At 64.3% G+C, this 25,426-nt stretch overlaps 1 protein-coding gene across 1 annotated transcript; it reads right to left on the bottom strand.

The window, feature by feature from the left end:
• Positions 1–1,002: 1,002 nt before the first annotated feature.
• CPZ (carboxypeptidase Z) lies at positions 1,003–25,010 on the bottom strand. The gene is made up of 11 exons (XM_086705551.1): positions 24,864–25,010; positions 19,652–19,684; positions 18,224–18,598; positions 14,556–14,768; positions 12,313–12,509; positions 11,591–11,752; positions 10,973–11,128; positions 6,659–6,794; positions 4,600–4,739; positions 1,678–1,777; positions 1,003–1,470 (listed from the first exon to the last, which is right to left on the bottom strand). Exons 1-11 carry the CDS (start codon positions 24,964–24,966, stop codon positions 1,103–1,105), a joined length of 1,983 nt encoding a protein of 660 aa, XP_086561677.1. The 5' UTR covers positions 24,967–25,010; the 3' UTR covers positions 1,003–1,102.
• Positions 25,011–25,426: the final 416 nt, after the last annotated feature.

The following is a 25,426-nucleotide window of genomic DNA, read 5'->3' as shown; positions in this document are numbered from 1 at the left end:
ACTGTACTTGGAGAAGGGGTCTTTCTAGAGGTGGTCAAACGAAAATGAGGCCACTAGGGTGGCCCTGCTCCAACGTGACTGGTGTCCCTACAAACGGGAAATCTGGACAGAAAGGCAGACAGGCGTAGAAGGTGGCACAGGGAGAGGCCGGCTGGCGACGAGCCGAGCACACAGGCCCGGAGGCATCGCTCCCTCGTGGCCTCTGACGGAACCGACCCCGTGTCCACACCTGGATCTCGGGCGGCCGGCACTGGGAGACGACAAACCTCTGAGGCTCGAGCCCCAGCCTGTGGGGTTTTGTTCCACAGCCCCAGCTGACAGGCACACTCCTTGCTGGCACTCTCTGATCGGTCTCATGCCGCCCTGTCTGATAGATCCTAGGACCCACACACCCACCGGACAACAGAGAGGCGGACCAGGAGGGGTCCTGGGGGAAGGCTGGGGCCTGGGGTGGGGGGCTGTCTCTGGACCTGAGTTGGTAGCATCCTAAGGATGAGGAAGGGGCCGAGGGAGACGTTTCCTCCTGGAGTCAGGCCAAGTGTGACCCTTGGGTGATGCTGAGGCTCTTGCCAGCTCTCCAGCCCTTGCGGCCTTGGCCCTGTCCTCGAGGTCACCTGCCGCCCACACCCGCTTCTCCCAGCCAGGCCCCCCTGACCTTCGTCCTTAGCATCCCACGGCCACAGGCTCCCGGACACGCAAGCCTCAGCCACAGGGCCCAGCGTGTCCGCTCCCGCTTGGCTGGCCCCGCGCCACCCGCCCCACGTGTGACCTTGGCGGGTCGCATCCCCCACCCAGCGTCCGTATCCCCATCTGTAACGAGAGGGCCCTTCTCGCGCCAAGGCCTCAGGGTCCAGCCCCAGTCCTGGCCGCCTGTGGGACCGCAGGGGCACCAGCCCCCGGGGCCATCGAGGTGGACGAGGCCAGGGTGGCCCTCCCTCGGCCGGGTCCCCTGCTTCCCCTCGGCAGGCGCCTCTCACACAGGGCTTCTCGTCACGGCGAAGGTGAGTGGAACAGCTTTAAGAAAACAGAAAGCGCTTTACAGGGTGTCTCCAGAAGACAGAACCGAGAGCCCGGAGCCCCGGGCAGAGGTGGGCCGTGGTCCCTAGTACTTGAGAAGCCAACGGGGTTTGTGCTGGCTTATCGATGTGAAGTAGGACCACCACCAGGGCTTGCTCCCGCCGGCCGAGGGCTGCCTCCGCGCCCCGAGGGGCTCCTGGCCGGGCTCCTGGGGCTCTCCGTACGGGCTGGCACCTCCCAGCGGGTCACGGACTGCAGACCCACTTCTCCGCGGCCCGAGGAGGAACTTCTTGGGTCCGGTCCCCAGGGGCTGGAGAATGAAGTCCACGCGGCCAGCCCTCTTCATCCGGGCGGGGATGGTGACTTTCTTAATGACCTTGGAGTAGCCGGGGGCTTGAGCTATGACGATGTGGGACCCCGGAGGCAGCAATCTCCAATAGTCCCCGTCTGGGGCTGCAGATAAACAGGACACGAGTGATTCTCCGACCTGGGTTCAGATTCGGGCTCGAGGTGACCAGCGCCGGGGGTCCCAGGGGCATCGGCCTCAAGCAGACCCCGGATTTGCACCTGCCTCTGCACTGGGGTGGAGCACCCCTCCCGTCTGCTCCCTCCGAGTGCGTCCCGGAGCCGCCGCGACGCAGGTCCCGGGAGGGTGCTCACCTGTGGTGATGTCGTGGCGGATGCCCTTGACCAAAATCCGGGCGTTTTTGACCGGCTTGCCAAACTTGTCCATCACCACACCTTTGATGCCCCGGTGCACCTGAAGAGACGGGGGGCGAGGGCGTGGCCATGACGCGCTCTCCGGGGAGCCCAGGTGGCGCCCGCCTCCCGCCCCACCCACCGCCAGCTCCCCTGTCTGTCCCCGGAGCCAGGGTCTCCGGGGAAAGTGCCTGGCGGACCCAGCTCCGCACCACCCGCCTTGCCTTCTCCAAGTCACTCCCCTCTCTGGGCCTCGGTTTCCTCATCTGTGAAGCGGGGTGACCAGTGAGCCCCCCTCTGGGCTTGTGAACGAGCCCGCAGCTGCCCGCTCGAGGGTCCACCCGACACCCTTTCGTGGGCCCGGAGCGCCATCAGAAAACTGTCAAGCCCGTCTGAACCGCCACAGCCGCTGCTCGGAGCCTGCGCACAGGGCCCCGGGCCCCAGGCATGGACCCCGCGGTCAGCCCCAGCCGAGACACCGACGGCGCTCTGATCCCGGTCAGGCTACCTCGTGTCTCAGCACCGCCTCCCATCTGTAAAATGGGGCAATGGTGCCAACAGTCAACACACAAGAGGCCCAGCGACAGCCGGGACGGGGTCCTCCTCCCAGTGAGGATTATTCTGGACCCTTTCTCACTGCTCACCACCTATTTCTGGGTGACCTTGGCCCCGTCCCTCCCCCACTCCAGGCCCGGCTGCCCGGGTCTCCCCAGTGTGAACCGGTCCAGACACGGCACCCTCGGGGCAGATGCACACACCCGGCCCCCAGACGGGGAAGCTCCATGTGCCTCAAGGAGAGCCCCCCCCTCGGCACTGCCTGGCCCCCTTCACGCTCTTCTTATAAGGTCGACAATCACAGAGGTGCCTGGGGGCTCCGTCGGTTAAGCCTCCAACTTCGGCTCAGGCCACCATCTCACAGTTTGTGGGTTCGAGCCCCACATCGGGCTCTGTGCTGACGGCTCGGAGCCCGGAGCCTGCTTCGGATTCTGCGTCTCCCTGTCTCTCTGCCCCTCCCCCACTTGTGCTCTGTCTCTCTCTCTCTGTCTCTCAAAAATAAATGTTAAAAAATTTTTCTTAAATGTCGACAATCAACAAGTCAACCTCCCCTTGCTCTATTGGGCTGAAAACAACTTGGGGCCCACAGGTCGTGTCAAATGAGGCCAAGGTGACTGGGTGGGAGGGGAGACGGTGCAGTGAGACCGCTCTCTCCCGGGAGGCTGCTGCCTACACCTTCAGTGCCCCCACCAGGCCTCCAACCCTTCGTCCTGCCCCCTCCTCTGCTCGGAACACCTTGCCAGCTCCTGCACTGGCCATTCCTCTCCCCCACACTCTTCCTCCAGGAAGTCCTCCTTGATGACCAGCCACATCAGGGGCCTCTTCTGGGGTCCCCAGTTCCAGGCTTCCATTCTCCCAGCCCTGATCTCACCGTAATGGCACTGTCTGCCCTCCTCCCCCCGACCTAGAGACCAGACACACAGTAGGGCCTCATTTAATGTCAGCTTGCATGGGTTAGACTTTGTTCTGTCCTCGCTTTGGGGCTGAGGAGCGATCTCCATGCAGACCCAGGGCCGTGGAGGTCTCCGGCAGCGAGGGAGGCGTGGCGTGCATGCCCCTCCCTCCCGACCCGGGGAGCTGCAGACACCCACCCGAGGCCTGGTCAGCATCACTGTGAAGAAGGCCTCCATGGGCCATGGCAGGCTCGATCCTTATCAGAAGCCCCAGCTCGGCCCTCCCGGGGCGTCGTCCTGCGGCGGGAAGCTGGGGGGGTGGGGGGGCAGCCACACCCGGCTGCACGCCCCACCCCCCACAGCATCGCGCTCACTATTAAATCTTTATATCCCAAGACTTCACATGCAATATCCACAGAGCAATCCCAGCTCCATTTAAGGCTCCTTAAAACTCATTTTCACCAGACGGCCGTAAAATGGAATGAGCAAGCAGTCTGACCCAGACCCATTACCGAATGATGACCCTCCCCACGCAGCGAGAGGTCGCTGGCTCGGCCATAAAAAAGAAACTCAAACAACGCTAATAACGTCCAGCTATTATCTGGGCTTTGCTTTCTTTTTTTTCTTTCTTATTGTGGCAGCGGCTTATCCGGGAGGTTCTGCTTGGTTCTTGCCTGGAGGAAGGTTCCTGATCTTTCTAGAAAGGGTTCGTTGACAGAACTGAGGTGTGGGGCAGGCAGATCTGAGTTCCAGCTCTGGACAGTCGCTAGGTGACACGGTCTGACCCTCTGTCTCCTCCTCTGGTTTTCTCATAGGCACTGAGGGGGCCACGTGCGACCCAGGAACCCGAGACCCGCGCTGTCCCTCCCCGGCATCCGTCCCTCTACCCATAAAGCGGGGCAGCCCCTTCTCCAACCCGGGACTGGTGTCAGCATTCAATGCCACGTGGGGGGGCGCCCACTGTAGGGTGCGATTCACATACGTCCCCTCAGTGTCCCCTTCGGGCAATCCCGTTTCCCTCCCAGGGCCTGCTTCTCACGGGGACATTGTGCCAATATGTGATTCGCGGGAGTCTTGGAAACGCTCAGGGAAAGTCACAGAGGCGTCCGTGGAGCCGCCGTTAGGTGTCATTTCACCTCCTGGGTCCCCTTCTCCCTGTCGCATGTGGCTACCTCCCTCAGACCCCCACCACGCCCCTCCGCTGGGAGCCACGCCCCCAGGCAGGACTCGAGGAGGCAGGGGACACTGGCAGCTGGTCCCCACACGGTCACCGAGCCACAAGAAGACCACCCCCTGGGTCCAGTGAGGATTATTCTGGACCCTTTCTCACTGCTCACCACCTATTTCTGGGTGACCTTGGCCCCGTCCCTCCCCCACTCCAGGCCCGGCTGCCCGGGTCTCCCCATCCCCCACGCCCCCCAGGCCCAGGGCTCACCATCTCCACGAAGTTCAGGAGGGGCTCTTTGTTGTGCTGCCAGATGGTATAGAGGGCCTCCTCCGGGGGGAACTTCACGCAGCCCAGCTCCACCGTGATCTCAAAGCAGTTGCTGTGCAGGTAGTTGAAGTCGGACATGCCTGCAGGGCAGGGGCGGCCTGAGCGCTTCCCGCACTCGGCATCCGCCACCTGGCAGGCGGGAGGCCGCCGGACACCCGCGAGGGGGTGACGGGTGTTGTCGTTACCCCACTGTACAGATGAGCAGACCGAGGCCCAGGGCCCTGCCGCTCTCACCCGAGGCCCCTCGGGGAAAGGGCAGAGCTGCTCTTTAAACCCAGTCGCTTGGCACCCAAGGCCACGGGCTTATGCTCTGTCCTATGTGCCCCGCGGTGGGTAAGGAAGGAACCCGTTTCCAGTAGAGATACGGGTAGCCTGCTGCAGCCACATGAGCCCCTGGCGCCCGAGCCTCTGCCTCCCCTGCCGGTCTGAACCCCAGTGATACACTGTCCGTTTGCCTAGACGGTCCCAGGAGCAGCCTGGGGGAGAAGATCCCCTAATCTCCATTTCCGGGGAGAACACAGGCTGGGCAAGGCTGGACAGTCCGCCAATCGGGTGGCCGAGAGAGGCTTCGAGAAAATCGGGCTGACCACCACCCACCCGCTTGTGCCCTTCGCCCCATCTGCTTCCGGGATTTCTTGTCCCGTAGAAGCTGCGAGGGCTCTCCAGGGCAGACCTGCCGTGCCCACGGGCCAGCCCTGTGTCAGGAGCAGAGGGGTCCCCTGTCCCCTGGAAGTCAGAGCCTCCCCGGAGCCCTGGTAAGCCAGCGGCCACCGTCATGGACTTGACCTTCACAATCAGAAGGGCAGCCACACTCCAATCCACCGGGTCCCTCTGTCCTTGGCCACTGGCCCCACGCTCTCCCCACGGGAATGAGCCTGCTTTCCTCTCCCGGGCTCAGACCCACTGTGGGGGTCCTTTGCGGACCCTGGAAATGGGGTCATGACCCAGGCTGGAGCCTTTCCACTGGGGTCAGGGAACCATGCACCTGAAGCTGCCCGTGCCCCCAGGAGTCAGGGAGCAGGAGGGGACAGTGTGCTGAGCTGCGGAACCGGAGCCGGAGGGGCCGGCCCCCCTGCCTGCACAGAAGTGGGAGGCTGGGCCCGTGCCCTGGGCGCCACCAGGCCCTTCTGCCCGAGCCCGAGCTCCTCACCTGCCACATGTCACACACAGGTGTCATGCCGGCGTGGAGGGATGGCAGGCAGAGCGCGGGGGCTCTGGTCGTGGCATTCGGTGCCAGGCACAGCCCCACTGCTCTGTGTGATGTGCACCCGGGACAGCTTAGCAAAGAGCGCGCCAGTTAAAGCTGAGCAAAGTTTCAGTGTAAGTATACCCCACGCAGTTCTTGGGACATACTTATACAGTACCCAAAATTCCTCATTATCTTTCTGAAATTCAAGTTTAACCGGAGTCCTTCGTTCCCTGCGACAACCCTTACTTGTCCCCCGAGGGGACCTGGTCACAGGATTACCGCGTGGCGTGTGTCCGTGCTCATGAACTACACTGCGGAAACGGCAGGGGGCGGGGGGGGGGGGTCCAGCTGGACCACACGGGCCACCTGCAGCTTTTACCAGGCGGGGCCAGAACTGAAGCCAGACCACCCCCCTCATCCTCCCGCACCCTGGGTGCTTTCCACGCGCGGATGCCAGGGTGCACCTGTGCTGTTCCCCAAAGCAGACGTCCCAGAATCCCCTTCCCAGAAAGAGCTGGGACGGACAGGGGGCGCCAGCTCCCCCACTCCATAACCCCTCCTCACCTTTCCCCTCCCCTCCCCAGCCCCTTCCTCCCCCTCCCACGTCCCCCTCATTCCCACCCAACCCCCCAACCCTTCTCCAACCTCTCCCTTCCGCCAAATCTCCCTCAGCCCTCCCCTCCCCCAGCCTGCCCAGCCCCTCCCCAACCTCCCCCTCCCAGACCTTCCCTCAGCTCTCCCCTCCCCCCTTCCCATCCCCAGCTCTCCTCCCCCCCCACCAGCGCCAGCCCAGCCTGTCCACCCCCGCACCTCCGGTGAAGCTGTACCAGTCTGCCCCGTTGATGATGCTGCCCCTCTTCAGGAAGTTGCCACCACACCTGTTCTCCGACCTGTCCATCATCATGGGGTGGACATCCGCGTAGGCCCTGGCCAGCAGCTTGAACATCTGGAAAGGAGGCCAAGGGAGAGGTTTCCTGTGAGGCCAAGGCCAGGAGCTGGGGCCCCCTGCAGAACTCTCTCAGCACTGGGGGGAACGGAGCAAGGAGGGGCCCCCACAGCCAACACCTGCAGCACAGATACACGGGAGTCGTGTCCACAGAAGCAGCTCAGCACGTGCAAAAGCCGGGGGCGAGACAGCCAGAGCTCAAGGCACCGGTGGTGGCCACGTGGCACATCGTGGAACCCTTGCACCCTGGCCGGGGAGTGTGAGCTTTCTCTCGAAGAGGGGGCACACTGGGGGCACACTGAAGGGACCTTGGCAGGGCTCGCAGAGGTTGGCTTTGCACTTTCCAAGGTGCTTCCTGCAGAAGGCGGGCCTTGGGGGAAGCAGGAGGCTAGAGTGGGCCTCACGTTCACTGACGTCACCACCGATTTCCTCTACAATAACTGTCGCTTCACATTCCCCGGGGACAACTTGTACCTGAGGAAGCCCCCACCTGCTGCCATATGACAAGCGCCTTCCAGGTGGCTGGTGGGGGGACGTGGGACACAGCCCACGGGGCCTCCACCTCCTGGCAGGTTCACGGCCCCGGCCCCCAGCCCAGCACGCGCCCCGTCAGGCCCCCACCCCAGGCGGGGCCCAAGGGGCTTCCTGTGCCTATGTCCCAGCACAGGACACCGGGTCTGACTCCGGGCGGAAGCTCCCAAGGGGGCGCCGTGTGGACGAGAGGGCCACTGCACTACCCTTGTCAGAGCCCTGCGGCCCCGGGAGAAGCCTGTCCCGAGATGGAGATCCCTCTGTAAAAAGGGGGTGGGCTGGGCAGGTGGGGTCAGACCAGAGCGAGGGCCCCCGGGGTCTGGGGAAGGAGGGTCCGGTTTCTCGGGGGGAGGACTGTGCAGAGTCAGCTCGGCCCCACAGACACAAACCAAGCCCCCAAAACACAACCCGGGGCGTGTCCCTCAGTCACTGAGGCCGGCCTGCAGACGGGGCACGGATGTCTTGCGGGGGCAGCCCCTGCTGCAACAATGTCCTCGGCCAGGAGTCCGGGGGCCTAAGAAACTTGCCCTCTGCCTCCACGTGCTGAGGGGTTGGTGGCTAGAGCTCTGCCCAGTTCCCACCTTTCTGGCCTCCCATCTGCCTGCAAAGTGGGGCCTGGGCCGAGGCAGGTAGGGGAGGCCGGACCACACGCTGCGAGCCCTGCCCTCTCGGCCTCCCCGCCCGTCCTGCCTGGGTCTCCCTCCCCTCACCCGTCAGTCAGCCCCGCCACCAAAGCGTGTGCCCTCAGGAGAGCGGGGAACGCCATCATCGTCCCCGAAGCCCAGGGACGCCCGAGCCGCAGGCCCCGCTGGGAACAGGCCCGACCCGGGGGGCCGGCGCGGCACAAGGACATCAGAGGCCAGACGGCTGTAAATGAGAGGAGGCGGTGCGGCAGGCTGCTAGGACGGTAAGGTGGCAGGGACACGGCAGCTGCGGGGCCCCAGGCCCCAGGAAGGACCAGACTGCCTCGCTGGGGCCGCCCGAGACCCCGCAGAAACTGTCACTCGCTCTTGCTGGACATGGGCTGGGCTGGGGAGGGTTTGCGGGGCAGGACAGAGCTTGAGCCCAGCTTGGGAGTAAGATTTCGGCGGAAGGGACAGGTGTAGGGGGGACAGGAGCGGGGCGGGCGGCCACGGCCGGCCTGGGGGCCTAGAACACCGCCAGGAGGGGTGGGCTCTCATCCACGGGGCGCCACGGGAGTCTGGGGGAGGTGGCTTGGGACACCCCGGCCGGCCCCTCTTCACGCTCCCCCACGCCCCGGCACCCCTCCCGGGACCCTGGTTTCCACTGAGACCACTGCTGGCTATGGGCCTGAGGATTATCGATCCCTGATTGATGGCTGGTGGGAAAGCCTCAGTTTTCTGACTCTGGAGGGACTCGTTGAGGTGAACTTCCCCCCTAAGGACGTCTTCACGCGTCTGCCTCTGAGATTCAGAGACGCCGGGCCTGGCGCTGAGGGCTCCTGCTGCCCAGAGGACACGGGCTCGTCCAGATGTTGGCCCTGCCGTCTGGGTCACCACCCGGCCTGGGTCACTTGCTGAACTCTGAGCACAGAACCCGGCCCCCCCTGCAAGACCGGGGCATGTGCTGGCTGCAGGGTCAAGTGAGTGCGTGCGTGAGAAGGTGTACGAGTGGGTGTGTGACTGGGTAAGTGTGTGAGTGACTGAGTATGTGAGTGTGAGAAGGTGTGTGAGTAGATGAGTGTGTGAGTGTGTGAGAAGGTGTAGGAGTGGGTTGTGATTGGGTGTGTGGGAGTGCCTGAGAAGGTGTATGGGTGTGTGAGTGTGTAAGTGCATGAGTGTGCAAGTGGGTGAGTGGATATGTGGGTGAGTGTGTGATAAGGTGTACGCGTGTGTGATGTGTGAGTGCGTGTGTGACCAAGCATGTGAGTGTGTGAGAAGGTATATGAGTAGGTGTGAGTGGGTAAGTGGGTGAGCGTGGGGGTGAGTGTGAGAGTGGGTGTGTGTATGAGAAGGTGTGTGAGTGTATGTGAGTGAGTGTGTGAATGTGAGAAGGCAGGTGAGTGTGTGGGTGAATGTGTGAGAAAGTGTATGAGCGGGTGTGTGAGGGGTGAGCGTGTTAGTGTGTGGGTGGGAGACTGAGTGTGCAAGTGAGTGAGTGAGTGACTAGGTGAATGGGTGAGTGAATGACTAAGGCAGTGAACAAGGGAATGAATGAATGAGGGAGGGAGTGAATGAGTGAATGAACAGACGAGTGGACGGATGGACGAGTGAGCGAGTGACTCGGCAGAGCAAGGGCGGAAGACGTGGGACCAGAGGCCTGGGCCACATGGCAGTGCTGTCCCAGCTCTGGTGGAGGCGGGGAGCTCAGCCTGGTGCCCGGGCTCCGCCTCCCCGGTTCCGGGGCACGCCTGGCCCCGTCTGGGGGGTCCCGTCTGGGTGCCTGTGGGAAATCACCTCCTTCAGGCTCCGCCGAGGCAGACGCCTCCTCAGGGAAGCCCTCCTGAAGGCCCAGGACGGGCTGGGGGTTCACCCTCCTGGCTCACGTCCACACAGCCTGCGTGGCCCCCGGCCCCCCCCACCGCGCGCGGCCCTCTGTCCCGTCCCTGCCCGTGTCCGGCTCCGCCTCCGAACCTGGATGGGGCCCTCAGGGCAAGGGCCGGTCCAGCTCGATCCAGACCTGCAGCGCAGGGGTCAGGAGAGGCCGGGGGAGGCAGAGCCGACCCCCACGGCGGAGGGAGAGAGCAGGCCGGGCCCCGCACCACGTCTGGTCCACCGGCAGGCCTTTCGAGTGGCCTGGGCCGAGGCCCCAGGCCGCCAAGGAAGAGCGTCCAGCTTTGCCGTCCCGGGAGGGGATGGGAAGGAGCCCAGGGGCTGGCCGTGGCGAGAGGGGTCACCGCGGGCAGCTCGGGCGGCTCCTCCGGGGCCCTTGCCGACGGGCCCTGGGCCATCACGGATCGCCCCCTTCACCTCCGTGAAATGGAAAGTGGCACCTCCCCGCCCCCGGAAGCCCAGCCTGCAAAGACTCCAGGATCAGGCAGGGGGAGGGTCAGGACTGGGGGGCTGCAGGCAGCGAGTCCTTAAGGGGAGAGTGGGGTGGAGAAGGTTCTGGGCATTATCACGTCTCACGCCCTGCTGGTCTGATCAGTGAGGGAAACTGAGGCCTGAAGAGAGGCAAGTCCTCCTCAGACCCAAGGGCACTCCAGGGCCAGAATTCTACTCTGAACCCAATGCACCCCAGCTCCCACGGAGCCCGCCTGGTGGCCCTTAACAGACCTGCAAGGCCCACAGGAAGCAGGGAGGCGGCCAAGAGCCCCGCGGGCGCCATGTGCGCTGCAGCACTGCCCTCTGCTGGCAATGCCTGGAACCCCACCCTGTCCCTGGACACAAAACACCAGGCCACCAGCTGGGCAGGGAGGGCACTGGGGCTGCAACCCCCCACCCTAGGGGCTCCCAGGTGGGGACACTGATGGAAAGTGGGGTGTGGCCAGTGGAAGGATGGGCTGCTTCCCGCTGGCCAGAAGGCTTCCTGGAGGAGGGGGCTTTCGAGCTGGGCCTGGAGAGCTCCTACTGGTGCTGTGACTGCACGGGTCTCACTGAGCTCAGAACAGGGATAAAGCCAGCCCTGAGGGCGCCACCCCACACCGCAGCCTCCCATGCACGCACACACGGCACACCCACACTCACCTTCTCATCCGGCGTGGGAGAAAACTTCTCTTCCTGGGAGTGTTTGGAGAGATCAAAGGGGTAGGACACCACCAGGTCGCCCCCATGGAGGCTGGCTGAGAGCACGAACGGGGTGGTCCGCATCCACTTTATTATCGCCTTGGTCTCGGGGGCCACCTGCCCGGGACAGAGGAGGCCACCGTGGGTCGGGACCAGGCACGCCCCTGCTGGCCACCCCCGGCCATGTCCACAGGCTCTGTCACAGCCGTCTCTGGGCTCTCCGGGCCGGCCTACCCTGCCCTGCCTTCAGGATCTCCTTCCGATGCCGCCAGGCTCATGCCCACACCCCCGCCTGACACTGGTTTTCCCGCCTCCTCAGGCCGTCACTGCCTCCAGGCAGCCTGCCCGGGTTGCCGTCACTGAGTACCTGCCGGGCCCAGGGTGTTTTCAGTCCGTGTTCCCTGCATCCCAACAACCCAGTGAAGGGTTATCCCCGTTTCCCAGGCGGGAAACAGACTCAGGGGGCTCAGGCTGCTCTCCTGTGGGCCCCGGGAAGAGCCAGAGCACCTGCCCCCAGGCGCATACCCGTGGGCCGGGCCCAGGCCAGTGCGGGGTGGGGGTGGTGGGGGTGGCTCCTACCTTACCCCACCAGTAGTGCTGCGGGATGGGGATGCGGCTGCTACGGATGCTCCCGGATGCCTCCAGGCGGTAGTACTCAGACGTCAGGTCGGGGAAGTTACGGTTCAGGTCCAAGTTCTGCGCGTTCTGCCTCCCGCTCGTCCACCCATTGTAGCCAGCGCCCTGAAAACACAGCCCACCCCCACCTGGGGGTCAGCACACCCCGCCCTGCCTCTTTCCGAAGGGAGGCCACAGGGCTGGGCTGGGCTGAGTGGGAGGTGAGGGCTGCAGCTTTCCTCTGGCTTCAAGTGATGGACTTGGGAGCGTGTCCGGCCAAGCTGTCCTTGACCTCCTCTCCCACCTGTCTGGCCCTCCCTTCCGGCCGGCCTGCTTGCCGACCCTGCAGCCTTGCGCTGGCTGATCCCCCGCCTGAATGCCCCCAGGAGTCATGTGCACGGCTCGCTCCCCACCTCCACTGGGGCTCTGCTCAAAGTCGCATCAGACAGCTCCCCGCCCTCCGGCCTGCGTGAGATCTCCCCCAGTTTCTCCAGAGAACACGGGTTCTCGTTCATCCAGAATTGCCGGTGTCTGTCCCCACCCTCACGTAGGACCTTGCTGGTGCGGCTGCCTGCTGAACACCCGTCACCCAGAACGGTGGGCGCACAGACCCTCCATGACTGCTAGCCAGTGAACGGATGGGAGCGTGCCCGCAGCGCGCGGGATCCGGTGTGGGGGGCACTCACCTCGGCGGCCGCCACCTCGTACCCGTCGGGGTTCATGGAGGGCAGCAGGTGAATGCGGGTGGTGTTGAGCAGGCGCTGGATGCGGGGACTGCCCAACAGGTACTCGGAGCACAGGTACTGGGCCAGGTAGATGAGCATCTCCCGCCCTGCCACCTCATTGCCATGGATGTTGCCGATGAGCTTCACCTCAGGCTCCACTTGGGGGAGATACAGCGACCTGAGGGGTGATCTCAAACCCTAGGGTCCCCGGAGACTTGAGGGCCCACGTGGCAAGGCTGGCGGGATGCTTGGGGACCTAGCCATACTTGTTTTGGCCCAAGCATCTCTATGACTCATGTCTCATCAAAGTCACTCCTTACTAAGCTCAATTCCTACCTTTAACTGTGATTATTAGCATGACACATCAAGGATATTAACTAATGATATATGGTGTCGTTGCTCTGTGTGAATGTTATTCATAGCCACTTTCCACATTTGTGTAGTAAGTTAGGGTGTACATTGGTGCTGAGAAGGGAAGGCAGCTGGCCCTCAAATGAATGGAAGGGGGGGAAGAGAAGAAGGCGGAAGGGGGGAAGAGAAGGAAGAAAGAAAGAAAGAAAGAAAGAAAGAAAGAAAGCAAGAAAGAAAAAAAGAAAGAAAGAAAGAAAGAAAGAAAGAAAGAAAGAAAGAGAGAGAAAGGGGGGAGGGAGGAAGGCAGGGAGAAAAAAAGGAAGTTAGTTTGGAAGAATGGATGACGGATGGAAGGAAGAAGCAAAGGAAGGAAGAAGCAAAGGGTGGATTGTGGTTGGAAGGGAAGAGCGGAGCAGGAGCCTGGCAGCCTTACTAACTGTGACCTCATACAAATCACGTCTCTTCTCTGAGCCTCACGTTGTTCGTCTGGAAAACAGCGTCTCCTTCCCTGGCTGTGCACGGCCCCAGGACCCGCAGCTATGGGAGCAGACGCTCACGTGCCTCCCGAATTCTGAGAGTATAAATGACCCTGATGCTTCCCGCAACGGTCACCCCCTTGGCTTCTCACAGGGGACGCCCTCACCACACTGCAAAGCCACACACCAGTCTGAAAGAGGAAAGGGTCCTGTCTTCATCCTGGGGCAGCCCGCGAGCCAAGGCGGTATGAGGCGGGGAGGGGGGAGCTCGGAGGCTGGGGTGGGCCAGGGGACCTCTGACCCTCAGCAGGAGCCAGGACTTTGGGCTCATGATGTCCATGCAGCCCAAATACTCGGGTTTGCTGGCCGACCCAGCAAAGGCGTCAGAGCCACTGAACCCAGATGGTATAATTTTCAGTAATCAAACGACCAAGGGTCCGATGGGACCTGCTTCTCGATGGACCCCACGTGCCTCACATGGTCACGATGACAGACCAGCTGAGGGACAGGGCCAAGGAAGGGCTCCTGGCAGAGGCCAGAACCAGGCCCCCGTGGCCCAGACATGCCCTCAGTGCCCCGGAGAAGTTCATGGTGGACTTCAGCTCGACACGGGGCACCCAGGCCGCCCCTCCAGGGGCTGAGTCTTTGCTAGAGTATCTTGGATCCTTGAGCCGGTCCCCAGGCCCCCAGGGCCCGGCCTGCCCTCGAGATTTGGTTTCACCGTGAGTTCCTTCCAGCACCTGCGCTCTGGAGGGTCACGAAGTCTGACCTCCTGCTTTGCCAACACCAACACAGCTCTGGAGGTGCAATACAATCTGGAATTTTCCACGTAGCTCTGCCCCACCTCAGAACTCAGAAGGGGACCACTACGCCTGAGCTCCAGGGGCTGGGGCTTTTTAAATGGACGATGTCCTTCATTCAGATTGTTCTGTGACATCATGTTCACCAAGCAGCTCAAAGGAGCGTAAAGTGTTCGGGACCAAGGGCCACACGTACGTGCCTGGGGTCTGGCTGCAGACCTTGCAGGGCAAGGTGGCAAAAACCACAGAATGCACGGAGCCCCGTCACCTCTCCCCGGAGACGCACTGGGGCGTCACTTCTCTTCTCCCCGACGTTCACTCCTCGGGGCCGTGCCCTCAGCTCCCACCGCCCCCTCGGGTCCCAGCAGACCCTGCGCCACTTGGCCATGCGCCCCAGCGCACCGAGCAGAGCGCAAACGCTTCCTGCTCCCCGCCCCCCGCCCCCCCCATCCCTGTCGTGACCAGGATCCCACACCCGGGCTTGCGCACCCCAAGCCGGGTAGGCCCAGAGCCCTTCGCCAGAAGCCAGCCCACCCCCGGACCTCTCCCTCGGGCAGCGACAGCAGCCCCGGCTTACTCAGCTCGTGCTGGCCGGGGCGGGCCGAGAACTCGATGACCAGCAGCTCCTTGCCGTTGAAGCTGCGTCCGATGCTGTAGGTCTTGGCGATGTGGGCGCAGCGGGCCGCCGTCCGACGCAGCACACGCACCATCTGGGCGTAGGAGTGGTGTGTGAAGTGGATGAAGGTCGGGGGCAGGCCCGAGGGCAGCACCTCCTCCACGTCCAGGCCTCCTGGGGAAGAATGGGGGTGTTGGGGGAGCCTCCGGTTCCACGCCCTTGACCAGCACTCACCCACCGGCGGGGTCGCCCTCCTGCTGGTGGCCGCTCTGTCCCCCCCCCCACCCCGCTCCCCTACAAGTCCCGGAACCCTCGTCGCCCCCTCCCCTGCCACATTCGGGAACTTGGGGGGCCCCTGGAAAGGCTCCCCAGCCCATCTGCTCGTGTTTTTCATCACCGTTCCCTTTATAACACTTCACATCCACAGCTAATAACAGCACCTAACAGATGGACACAGCAACACAGCTCCTAAAGTTGTTATGATTAAAAGTGCTAGGTCGTGGGGGCGCCTGGGCGGCTCCGTCGGCTGAGCCTCTGACTCTTGATTTGGGCTCAGGTCATGATCTCATGGTTCGAGAGTTCGAGCCCCACGTCGGGCTCTGGGCCGACGGTGCAGAGCCTGCTTGTGACCCTGTCTCTCTCCCTCTCTCTCTGCCCCTCCCCCCCACACATGGACACACACTCTCTCTCTCTCAAAATGGATAAACAAACATCGAGAAAGAAAAGCACTACGTGGTTACCAAGGAAACCGTGTAAAACACAGAACGGGACACAGAGAAGAAAACACGCCTGCAGAAAGCCCAGCCCAGAGCACACCGCGACTTGGCGGGCAGCCTCCGGACCGCGTGTGCGCTCCCCACGGACCCCTAGCCGTGGTCGCAGCACCGGAGCAGGCTCCTATTCTGCTCTGTCTGCACGGCTCCACCGTGGAAACAGTCTCAGCCCCTTGCCGGCCGAGCAACCACAGCTCCGGAGGGCTCCTTACAGACCCCCCCACCACTGCTATGTCACAGCAAGTGTCAGCGATTATCAGTCCAGCAGTGAGTGTGCCTGTGCAGGGCACGGGGAGGAGGGAGGAGGGAGGGGAGGGGAGGAGGAACAAAGGAAAGGAGGAGGAAGGAGGGGGAGGGGAAGAAGAGTGGAGAGAGTGGGAGAAGGAGGGAAGGGGAGGGGAAGGGAGGGAGAAAGAATGAAGGGAGGAGGAGGAAGGGAGGGGTGAAGGAAGGGAGGAGGAGCGGGAGAGGAGAGGGGAAGGGAGGAGAGGGGAAAGGAGGGAAGGGAGGGAGGGGAGGGGAGAGGAGGGAGAGGAGGAAGAAGGGGGAGTGAAGGGAGGGAGGGGAAGAAGGGGAGTGGAGGGGAGAGGAGGGAGAGGAAGGGAGGGGAGGGAGGGAGGAAAGGGGGAGGAGGGAGGAGGAGGGGGAGGGGAGAGGAAGGAGGGGAAGGGAAGGGAGAGGAGGGAGTGAGGGGAGGGAAGGAAAGGAGGGGAGGGGAATGGGAGGAGGGGAAGGGAGGGAGGGAAGGGGGAGAAGGGAGGAGGAGGGGGAGGGGAGAGGGGAAGGGAGGAGAGGGGAAAGGAGGGAAGGGGAGGGGAGAGGAAGGAGGGAAGGGAGGGGAAGAAGGGGAGTGGAGGGGAGAGGAGGGAGAGGAAGGGAGGGGAGGGAGGGAGGAAAGGGGGAGGAGGGAGGAGGAGGGGGAGGGGAGAGGGGAAGGGAGGGGAGGGGAGAGGAAGGAGGGGGAGGGAAGGGAGAGGAGGGAGTGAGGGGAGGGAGGGAAAGGAGGGGAGGGGAAAGGGAGGAGGGGGAGGGAGGGAGGGAAGGGGGAGAAGGGAGGAGGAGGGGGAGGGGAGAGGGGAAGGGAGGAGAGGGGAAAGGAGGGAAGGGGAGGGGAGAGGAAGGAGGGAAGGGAGGGGAAGAAGGGGAGTGGAGGGGAGAGGAGGGAGAGGAAGGGAGGGGAGGGAGGGAGGAAAGGGGGAGGAGGGAGGAGGAGGGGGAGGGGAGACGGGAAGGGAGGGGAGGGGAGAGGAAGGAGGGGAAGGGAAGGGAGAGGAAGGAGTGAGGGGAGGGAGGAAAAGGAGGGGAGGGGAAAGGGAGGAGGGGGAGGGAGGGAGGGGAGGGGAGAGGAGGGAGAGGAAAGAGGGGAGTGGAGGGGAGAGGAGGGAGGGCAGCTCCTCCCCACGCTTTTTAAGGCCTCCTGGGGAGCAGGCCCTGGGCTCCCGGGTGGGGTCCGCGCCCCCTGCCCAGGGCACCGTCACCAGCTGTCCCGGTGTCTGGGCGGCCGACTGGGCCCCGCAGGCTGGTTAACAGTTAATGCTTCTCCGAGCGTCTCGCTTGCCCTGTGCTTTTCTTCCTGCTCCAGACGCTTTTGGGGGAGGAAGCAGGCAGACGGAACCAGCAATTTGGTGGCGGGATTGCCCACAATAATCCCCCTCTGGCCAAGTCCATGGGCTCTCCCGGGGCGCGGCCTTGGCCCCACGGGACGTCTGGTTCCCTTCCTCTGCAGCCACCGCACAAAGCGCGGCGCGTGGGCCCGCGGCACCGGCACTGAGGCCCGTGGGGCGACAGGGCCCCTCCGGGCGAGATCCAGGGTCGGTCCCGAGCCCCACACCCCGCCACGAGCGGCACGACTGCGCGCGGGGCTCCCCGGAGGCCAGCGCGCACGCGTGCTCGGATGTCCATCCGTGTCCTCCCTGCCGTCGCCAGCGTGCCCGCCCGGAGCCACGTCCACGGCAGGCGCTCAGTGACCGTGCGGCATCCGCCCCGCCATCCGTGACCCGCCTGCTTCGCGCCAGCTCTGCCGGGCGGGCGCCCGCGCCCCTGCTGCCCCGCACCCCCAGAACCTCCGCTTCGTCATCTAGGACGTGAGGTCGCGGCAACCTGACCGCTAGCCGCGGGACGCGAGTGCGGACGCCGGGAACGGCCCCCGTCCCGCTGTCCCGCACGGCCCGGTGCGGCACACGCTGGCCACCCGCGGCCGCTGAGATTCGTGAGAGGCGAACACACGCAACACGGAGATCCTCGACGGCACGGAACACCTTCCGAGCACGCGTGCGCGGCCTGGGCCAGCTCACAAGAGAACGATCCCACCGCCGCCGGAAGTTCCGTCAGCCAGGGCTGCTGTGGGTGTCCCAGGAGGGCAAGGCGCCCCGGACACCCGTCCAGCTTACCCGGACGCCCCGCCAGGGCGCACGGCAGACGGCGTGGCGGGCACGCGCTCCAGCCCTCACGCAGGGCTCACTCCCCCGCAGCATCCCCGCCAGGCGGTCCCCCTGGAACCTCCTTGCACGCCTCCTGAGAGAGGAGCCTCTCGCACCCCTGCCGGCTCATCTACCCGAGACACCGCAGCCCCGCCCTCCAAGCCCCTCCCACTGCCTCCCTGAGCCACGCCCCCCGCCCCAGGATCCCACGTGCAGTCTTTCGCCCCGGCCACAGGCAACCCCAGGCTTTGCCCAGCAGGCCTCGTGGGGGAAGCACCCTCCCACAGCAGCCTGGGGCCCGGCCACACTCTCCCTCACACCCGAGCTCCGGCCCAGCCTCTGAGCCCCCCCATGGGGGGGTGGAGGTGGCCTTTCCCCACCGTGACTCGGTTGTCCCACCCGAGGGCACCAGCGCAGCCCCCGGGGCCCCGCGCACCTCGCAGCTTCTCCAGGGGGTCGTGGCAGCCCTCCTCCACGCTCGCAAAGTAGCTGCCGCAGTCGAGGAAGTAGGGCCAGGCCATGTCGATGGCGTCGAAGGCGGGCTGGCAGGCCTCGCGCAGGTCCTCACACACGTGCCGGCAGGGCCTGTGCACGCGGCCGCCCTCGCACCGGGGGGCCAGCACGGCGCAGCCCAGCAGCCGCAGGTCGGGATTGCACTGGCCCTCCAGGAGGTGGTGCAGGACGCTCAACAGGATGTACTCGGAGCTGGACTCCACCGCCTCCCGGGACCGGAGCCCCAGCAGCGTGGGGAAGGCCGTGTGGTTGTAGGCGGCGTCGCTGCAGGTCCGGAGCTGCGGGTCCACACACGTGGCTGGGGGCAGGCGGGGTCACCAGGTCACTCCCTCCCTCCGGCGACCCGCACGGTCATCCGTCAGACGCAAGGCGGCCCACGTGGCCGGCCAGGGCTCCCCTGGGGGAAGCCAGAGCCCGGGGCGGGGGTGGGGGGGGGGGGGACAGACGGGGCTCCTGAGACCGACTAGGCTCACTTCCTCCCGAGTGAGCCCGGGCAGGCCGCCCTGGGCCTCAGCTTCCACAGCTGCAAAATGGGTGCAGCCAGCCTTGCCGAGGGTCTGAGGCACCGGGACGCACCAGAGAGGCCAGCAGACCTGGGTTTGGCAGAAGCAGGTGCGAACCCTCCCAGACTCACAGCCCCAAAGCCAACGAGTCCTCGCGGGTGCGCCCAGCTTGAACCGCCTCGTGTCTCTAGGAAAGTGGCCGATGCCTGAGTGGTTAGCTCGGGCTCAGGGCCTGAAGAGAGGGCTGGGTGAAGACAGCCACGGCCTCGCCCGGCCTGACCCCGTTCCACGTCTCCCCAGGATGGAGTTAAGTACGCTGTTGTCCCCACACCACCCCCCCCCCACGTTCCGCGTGTGGCAGCTCACGGTACAAGTTACGAGATTCTGCCACTTTTCTGTGTCAAAGTCTAAAAGGACCAGGTTCTTTCTACTCAGCATTTTTCTGCTCAAAACTTTTTACATGTGTCATTGACCTTCCTACTGAGAAAATACTCTCCTGCTTTTCAAAAAAAAAAAAAAAAAACCTGGCCCCTCCCCCTTAGAATACAGGGGATGCCCACGTGGACCGACGCCAGCCGTGAGGGGAGCAGGGATGTCTGGAAGGAGCACTTTCTGGGGAGCCGGGGCACAGCCAGGGTGGAAAGCCCCAGCTGCCCACAGGGAAGGTCCCTCCTCTTTCGTTTTGTCTGATCTCCAGCTTTTTAAGAAGGGCTTTGGGTTTGATGATTGGGCCTTGTTACTAATCACCGGCTCGGGAACCGTGGTTCAGCTCTCTAAGGGGCTTGGACAGCGTCGAGGGGCTGCGTCGCTCCCACAAAACAAAAAGGAGAGAAGTGCACGTGCCGTACCACTGTCTGCAGCTGAGGGCCCGTGGCATTCACCTGGAAAGAGAAATGTCATGCTGTTAGGGGCGCGGACCCGTCATCCCGTCCCCCTGAGAGTACGCACTGAAGACAGCCCGTCGCTTACACCCCGTGTCTCGCCGGGTCTGCACCACAGCCCTCCGGTGCCGAGGGAACCGTCACCCGCCCTCCGCGGGTGAGGACACCGGGTCCCCGACAGGTGCCACGAAGCGCCTAAGGAAAGACAGCCGGAGCGCGGTGCGGGTTCTCTGCGTCCATCTGGCCCCAGAGCCTGGGGCAGACCGGCAGGGTGCGGCCAGACCCGCTCACCGGGACACGGGAGCCCTGGCCGAAGGTGTCCACCATCCCCGAGCTGGAAATACCCCCGCGGTGGCCTGGTCTCAAGCTTCCGGCAGTTGGACAACCAGTCCCGGCAAAACTCTTGACTCTTTAACAAGCGGTTCTAGAATCCTGTGCCACACGTGGCTCTGTCCCACCACTGACTCTGACCCCACGTCATTCAAAGCCCCTGAGCGTCGCACGGGTGCCTGCTCCCTGCCTTCCAGAACGCTCTGCAAGAGCGGTGCTCCGCCGTGTCCTGAGTTGGAAAGAGTTTCCTCTTCCCAGAGAAACACACAAAACTCCCCAAGGCCCAGGCACACAGACCCGGCAGTGAGAGCCCGGGGAAGGCCAATAAAACCAACCTTCATCAATGCCACCCGCCCAGTCCCTATCAGAAGGTCCCCGGTGTTCTGGGGGCTCCGAGAGGGAGGAGCTGATCCGGAGAGACGGAAATCGGCGTCAGATTTAGAGCGTGGCTGGCCCCAGACCGACCCCCGGGCAGGAGTCCCGGGAGCAGAGGGCAGGATGGGGGGGCCGAAAAAGTGGGAGCCCAAGGGGGAGGCAGGTGCAGTGGGGAGCCCAGAAGGTTAGACGCGCAGGGAAAAGCCTGTGTTCTAATCCTGTAACGTCACGCACAACCCAGGCCTGACCCACGAGTCTGAGAAGGGTGGGAGCCCCTGGTCCCGGGGGGCTGGGCAGGCAGCTCCCCCTTTCAGGAACCCCTGCACGCAGTTCGCCCTCCGCGGACCAGGCAACCGCAGCCCGGGCCCCGCGGCAGGCCGGCTCCCGGCGCTCTCGCGGGCCGGAGACTACAAGGCCGCCCCTCGCCGCCTGGCTTCCACTCCCAGCCCTGGTGACAGAGGAGACACTGGACTGTGCACGGACCGTCCACGGGAACACCTGTGGCCCTGGGGCTCGCCCTCCCTCCCTGTGCGAATAATAGGGGGCCCAGTGAGAGAAACTATCCTCTGGCCTTGGGAAAGGCGGCAGGCAAGAGAATAATTTTCCTCAATCTTCCTCAATTCTGCCGGCTCTAATACAACAGGGGGCTACAGTGTGCCCGCCAGCGCCCTCGGGTCCCCGAGGATGAGCACACTGGCGGTGACAGAGCTGGGGGACCCCGGGTGGCAGAAACCGCCTTCCCCCCTCAGCACGCAGGGGCGGGCGTTTCTGGGCTCCCACCCGACACTGCCCGGAGCTCCAAAGTCTTGAGGGTCTGACGTGCTCCCCGATTCGTGCCCCCCGCCCTCTGCAGAATGAGAGGCGTGACGGGCTGGACCAACACTTGAGGGAAAAAGGAAAGAGAAAGAAACTGACCCAGCACCCTGCTTGGGACATCGCGGGGTTACCTGGCCGCCTCGTGGCTGAAGGCCCCAGGCGATGCCAGAGCAGAGCAAAGGATCAAGTCTGTGCAGGGCCCCGCGTGCAGGCATCCGTGCCCCACGTTGCCCGGGTGGCGTTTGCCCTCCCGAGATGCACGCTCAGTCGACTTCCTGCTACAGCCCGCGTGAGCACGCACAGGGGCGGAGGCCGTGACCCAGAAGGTCAGCGCACGAGCCCGGGGCCTCAAGACGGCCGGCCGGGCCGAGGGCCCCTGACCCCGCTCCCTACGCCTGCATCCGCGGAAGGCGCCTGTGCCTGCACTGAGCAGCGGGTGGCCCAGTCTGCAGATCTGTTGAGACCCTGGGCACATCCAGTGAGCAGGACGCCCCCTTGGCCCGGGGGCCCCGCAGCCTCAGGAAACCAGGAGTGGAGAAGCGACCCCCACGTCTGCCCCCTCAAAATTACCACGGGCCACCCAAGTGGCTGGATCAGAGTGGATGCGACAAAGGGACCCTCTGGGTTTTAAATGGCTTCAATCTGTAACTGAAGTTTGGGGATCGGGTGCCTTTCTCGGCCTCAGTTTTCTCATCTGTGAAATGGGGGTGACGATAGGGCCCGCCCGATGGGGTGACACCTGGGCCCAGTAAGGGCTCCACAAATAGTAGCTCAGGGGGCTCACAGGCCGGAGGAGGGACTGGCCACTGTGTCCTTGATGTCCGTGGGATGGACACGTGGGAGGCATCTGCCGACTTGGGCACCAGGACTCCCAGGGTGGCGGCCAGGAGCCAGATAGACAGACGGACGGATGCATGTCCTGGGGCTGCTGTTACCAAGTCCCACAAACTGGTGTAACAGACACTGAAGGCCCGGTTCTGGAGACGGCGGCCTGGAGTCGGGGGGCCGGCAGGCCAGGCCCTTCTGCAGGATCCCGGGGAGGGTCCTCCCTGCCCCTCCCGCCTCTGGGCCCCCCGACGATCCCCCATCAGGGGATCCCCCATCGTCACATGTCCCTCTGGTGGGTCTACGTCTGTTTCCTCCTCTTCTAAGGTCACCAGTCACTGGATTTGGGGCCCACCCTGCACCCTATGACCTCGTTTTACTCGGACTGTACCTGCAAAGACCCCATTTCTCAATACGGTCACCGACACAGGTACGGGGGCGTTAGGACTTCAACGTTTCTTCACCGGTGCGTGGAGGGGGTCACACAGCTCCACCCTTAACAAGAGGCAGGCCCCAGGGTGTGCTTGCGGGGAGCTGAGGGGCTGGGGCGGGGTCAACACAGGAGTCGGCGGGTCTGGCCGCACCGGGCAGCGTGCCCCCACTAGCCACGTGGGGTCACCGGAGCTCGAAGCACCCGGTCCGTGCCCACACGTACCGTACGTGTTAAGTGCTCATCAAATCTCAGACTTAGTACTAAAAACAGGATGGAAAATACTTCATTCGTGGGTTTTGTACTGAGGACGACACACTGAAACGTTACATCGGCTGACCCAAAATTTGTTATTCCGGTGAATTTCACCTGCTTCTCGTTACCTCTTTAGTAGGACCCCTAGACGGTGTGGAACCGTCACGGGTTGGCATCCTTCCCTGCAGATGGTACTGATTCTCTGTCCTCGGGCGGTTCACACATGCCTCTTACACTAGGTGACCACAAGGTGTCAGCATGTCTTTGACGGAGGGACCCAGGCTGACCTGGGGCTGGCCGGCTCCCTCCCTTCCTCCCTCCCTCTCCTTTTTTTTTTTTTTTAGTGTTTATTTATTTTGAGAGAGAGAGAGCCTGTGTGTGCGTGAGTGGGGAAGGGAGGCAGAGGGAGAGAGAGAATCTCGAGACGTAGGTCTCGAGCTCACAATCCCGAGACCATGACCTGAGCCAAAATCAAGGGCTGGACACTTAACCCACTGAGACATCCAGGTGCCTCTCCGTCCCTCTTAAGTGGAAGATAGTCCCGGCCAGGGACTCCTCTAACAGATGAGACACCTGAATGGGGCCAGAGAGGTCAAGCCATCTGCCCAAGGCTGCACAGCAGAGAAGAGGACTAAGGATTTGAACTCAGAACCGCCTGGCCCCCAGCAGCTTGAACGTTGCCTCGGCCCCCTAGGCCCCCCGTGAAGACCTGGGGAAAGGCAGGAGGGGAGGGTCCAGGCCTGCTCTGAGGCACCAGGACAGGTGCAGTGGGGACACAGATAGAGTCCTCAGGTAGAGCAGCCTGGACACAAGCCGCCGGGCCCCCACCCCGCGCCAGCCTGCCGTCTGGAAAAGCCACTCGGCTTCCTGGGACCACACATGCTCCTCTGTCAGGAGTGAAGATGGGGCTGGAGGGTCGATTTATTCTGGAAACGGTCACCAGTGCGGCCACAGGGCCCCAGCCAGAGAGCCGCCCCGCCCACCCCTCAGGTGAGGAAGGAGGTCTTCGCCCTGGGAAAAAGACTGGCCAGGGAGAATCTCCTGGAGGAGGGGGCCGTGCTCCCTGACTGGCCCCAGTCGCTGGGGTCTCACGGCCCAGGGGGAGGTCCCTTCACAACACAGTGTGAGTTCCACCCACATTCCCCATGTGCACCTGAGCACACGGCTCGCACACACCTACACTCTCCGCCTGGGCCTTTCTGCAGAAATGGGGGGAGGGAAGGGGGGGCGAGGGTCGCAGGTGGGGTGAAAATCCAGACGGAGAAGGAAGAAAAGGAAAGATCGGCATCAGCGCATTTGAGACGGGTGGTTGGCTCCTGGCACGTCCACTTGGCTGGACTGAGCAAGTGCTCAGGTGTCCACAAAGCCTGCCCTTGAGAGATTTCAAATCTGACGCGCCCGGAGCCCTGGGGGGGACCCCCACCCTCTGGGGACAGAGACGTCTGCTGCTGATAAGGACTCTGAGGACAGGGGACTGGGCACGTGGATACAGGGGAAACCAGCCCACTCCGGGAGGGCGGGTGTGGCTGGGACCAGAGCCCAGGACTCCAGGACCCCCGCCTGGCCGGCACCCCACACTCTCAGGTGAGACCACCTCCCCTCCAGGGTCCCTGGATGTCACCTTTCCCCCTGCCCCAGAGCCCTCCAGGCGCACCCCCTCCCTCCCAGGTGACCACGCCCCCTCCCTGGGGACCCAACCCTTCCCAGGCCCTCAGAGCCCACTTCCGCAGATACTGTTGCCCACATCACGGCGGGGGAGGGAGGGAGGGAGGGGTCTAGACAGGGTTTGCGGCGGCCCACGGGCTGCCCCTTCCTGGAGGGAACAGGGATCTTGGCTGCCCTCTCCCCTGTGAAGTCCTGACACCTGCTCCCTAGGACCCCACCAGCAGGGCGCCCCACCCGCTGTGCGCTGACCCCAGGAGGAAGACCACCCTGGCCTGGGCACAGCGCCCCTCCGCTGCCCCAGCTGCCCGCTGCGCTCCCCTTGGGGTCCCAGCCCCCCTCTACCCTGCGAGCCCAGTGCCCCCTCCCAGCTGGCCACGAGATCCAAGGTCACGGGCGCCCCTCGGGGACGTGCTCCGGGGCCAGGGGTTGCGCGGGGGTCGGGAGGGGGGGAAGGAGTTCCCGGCGCGGGGTGGTCCGCCTTACCGGCGCGCCCCCGGCCGAGGGGGCACCCCGGCCCGGCGGCGACAGCGGCCAGCGAGGCCAGCAGCAGCAGCGGCAGCGGCGGCGGCGGCGGCGGGGGCGGCATGGTGGGCGGCGGGCAGGCGGCGGCAGGAGCGCAGTGATGTGGCACTCGGGCCGCGGGGCGAAGGCCGCTGGGCTCCCGCCCCCCAGGAGCGCGAGAGCGTGGAGTCGGGTTACAGCGGGCGGAGGGACAGAGCCTCACAGCCCGCTTCCGGCCCAGGGCCCGCCCCCTGGGCTGGGCGCCCCCCTGGGGCTCGGCTCCCCTCCCCCCTGAGGTCCCCCGGGAGCCGACCTCCGTGCCCCCCTCCTCATCCCCGCCCGCAAACTCCTGTTTCCGGACACGATGGACCTGGGGGCCAAGTGGGTCCTGCCCCCGTGCTGACCCCCGCCGGCCAAGAACCCGGCCAAGTCACTCCTCTGTCCCGTGAGGGGAGGAGGCAGTGTCCCCGGCTGCCCCCACCGCGGCCGGGGTGTGGGTGTAGGAGAAGGGTCTGTGGGGGACGGACGTTTAGGCACCGGGAGGG

The sequence above is a fragment of the Puma concolor genome, chromosome B1 (genome assembly GCF_028749965.1).
Source record: "Puma concolor isolate L17-30 chromosome B1, mPumCon1.1.hap2, whole genome shotgun sequence".
Classification (NCBI taxonomy): domain Eukaryota; kingdom Metazoa; phylum Chordata; class Mammalia; order Carnivora; family Felidae; genus Puma; species Puma concolor.
This window is presented reverse-complemented; position numbering and strand designations above follow the sequence as displayed.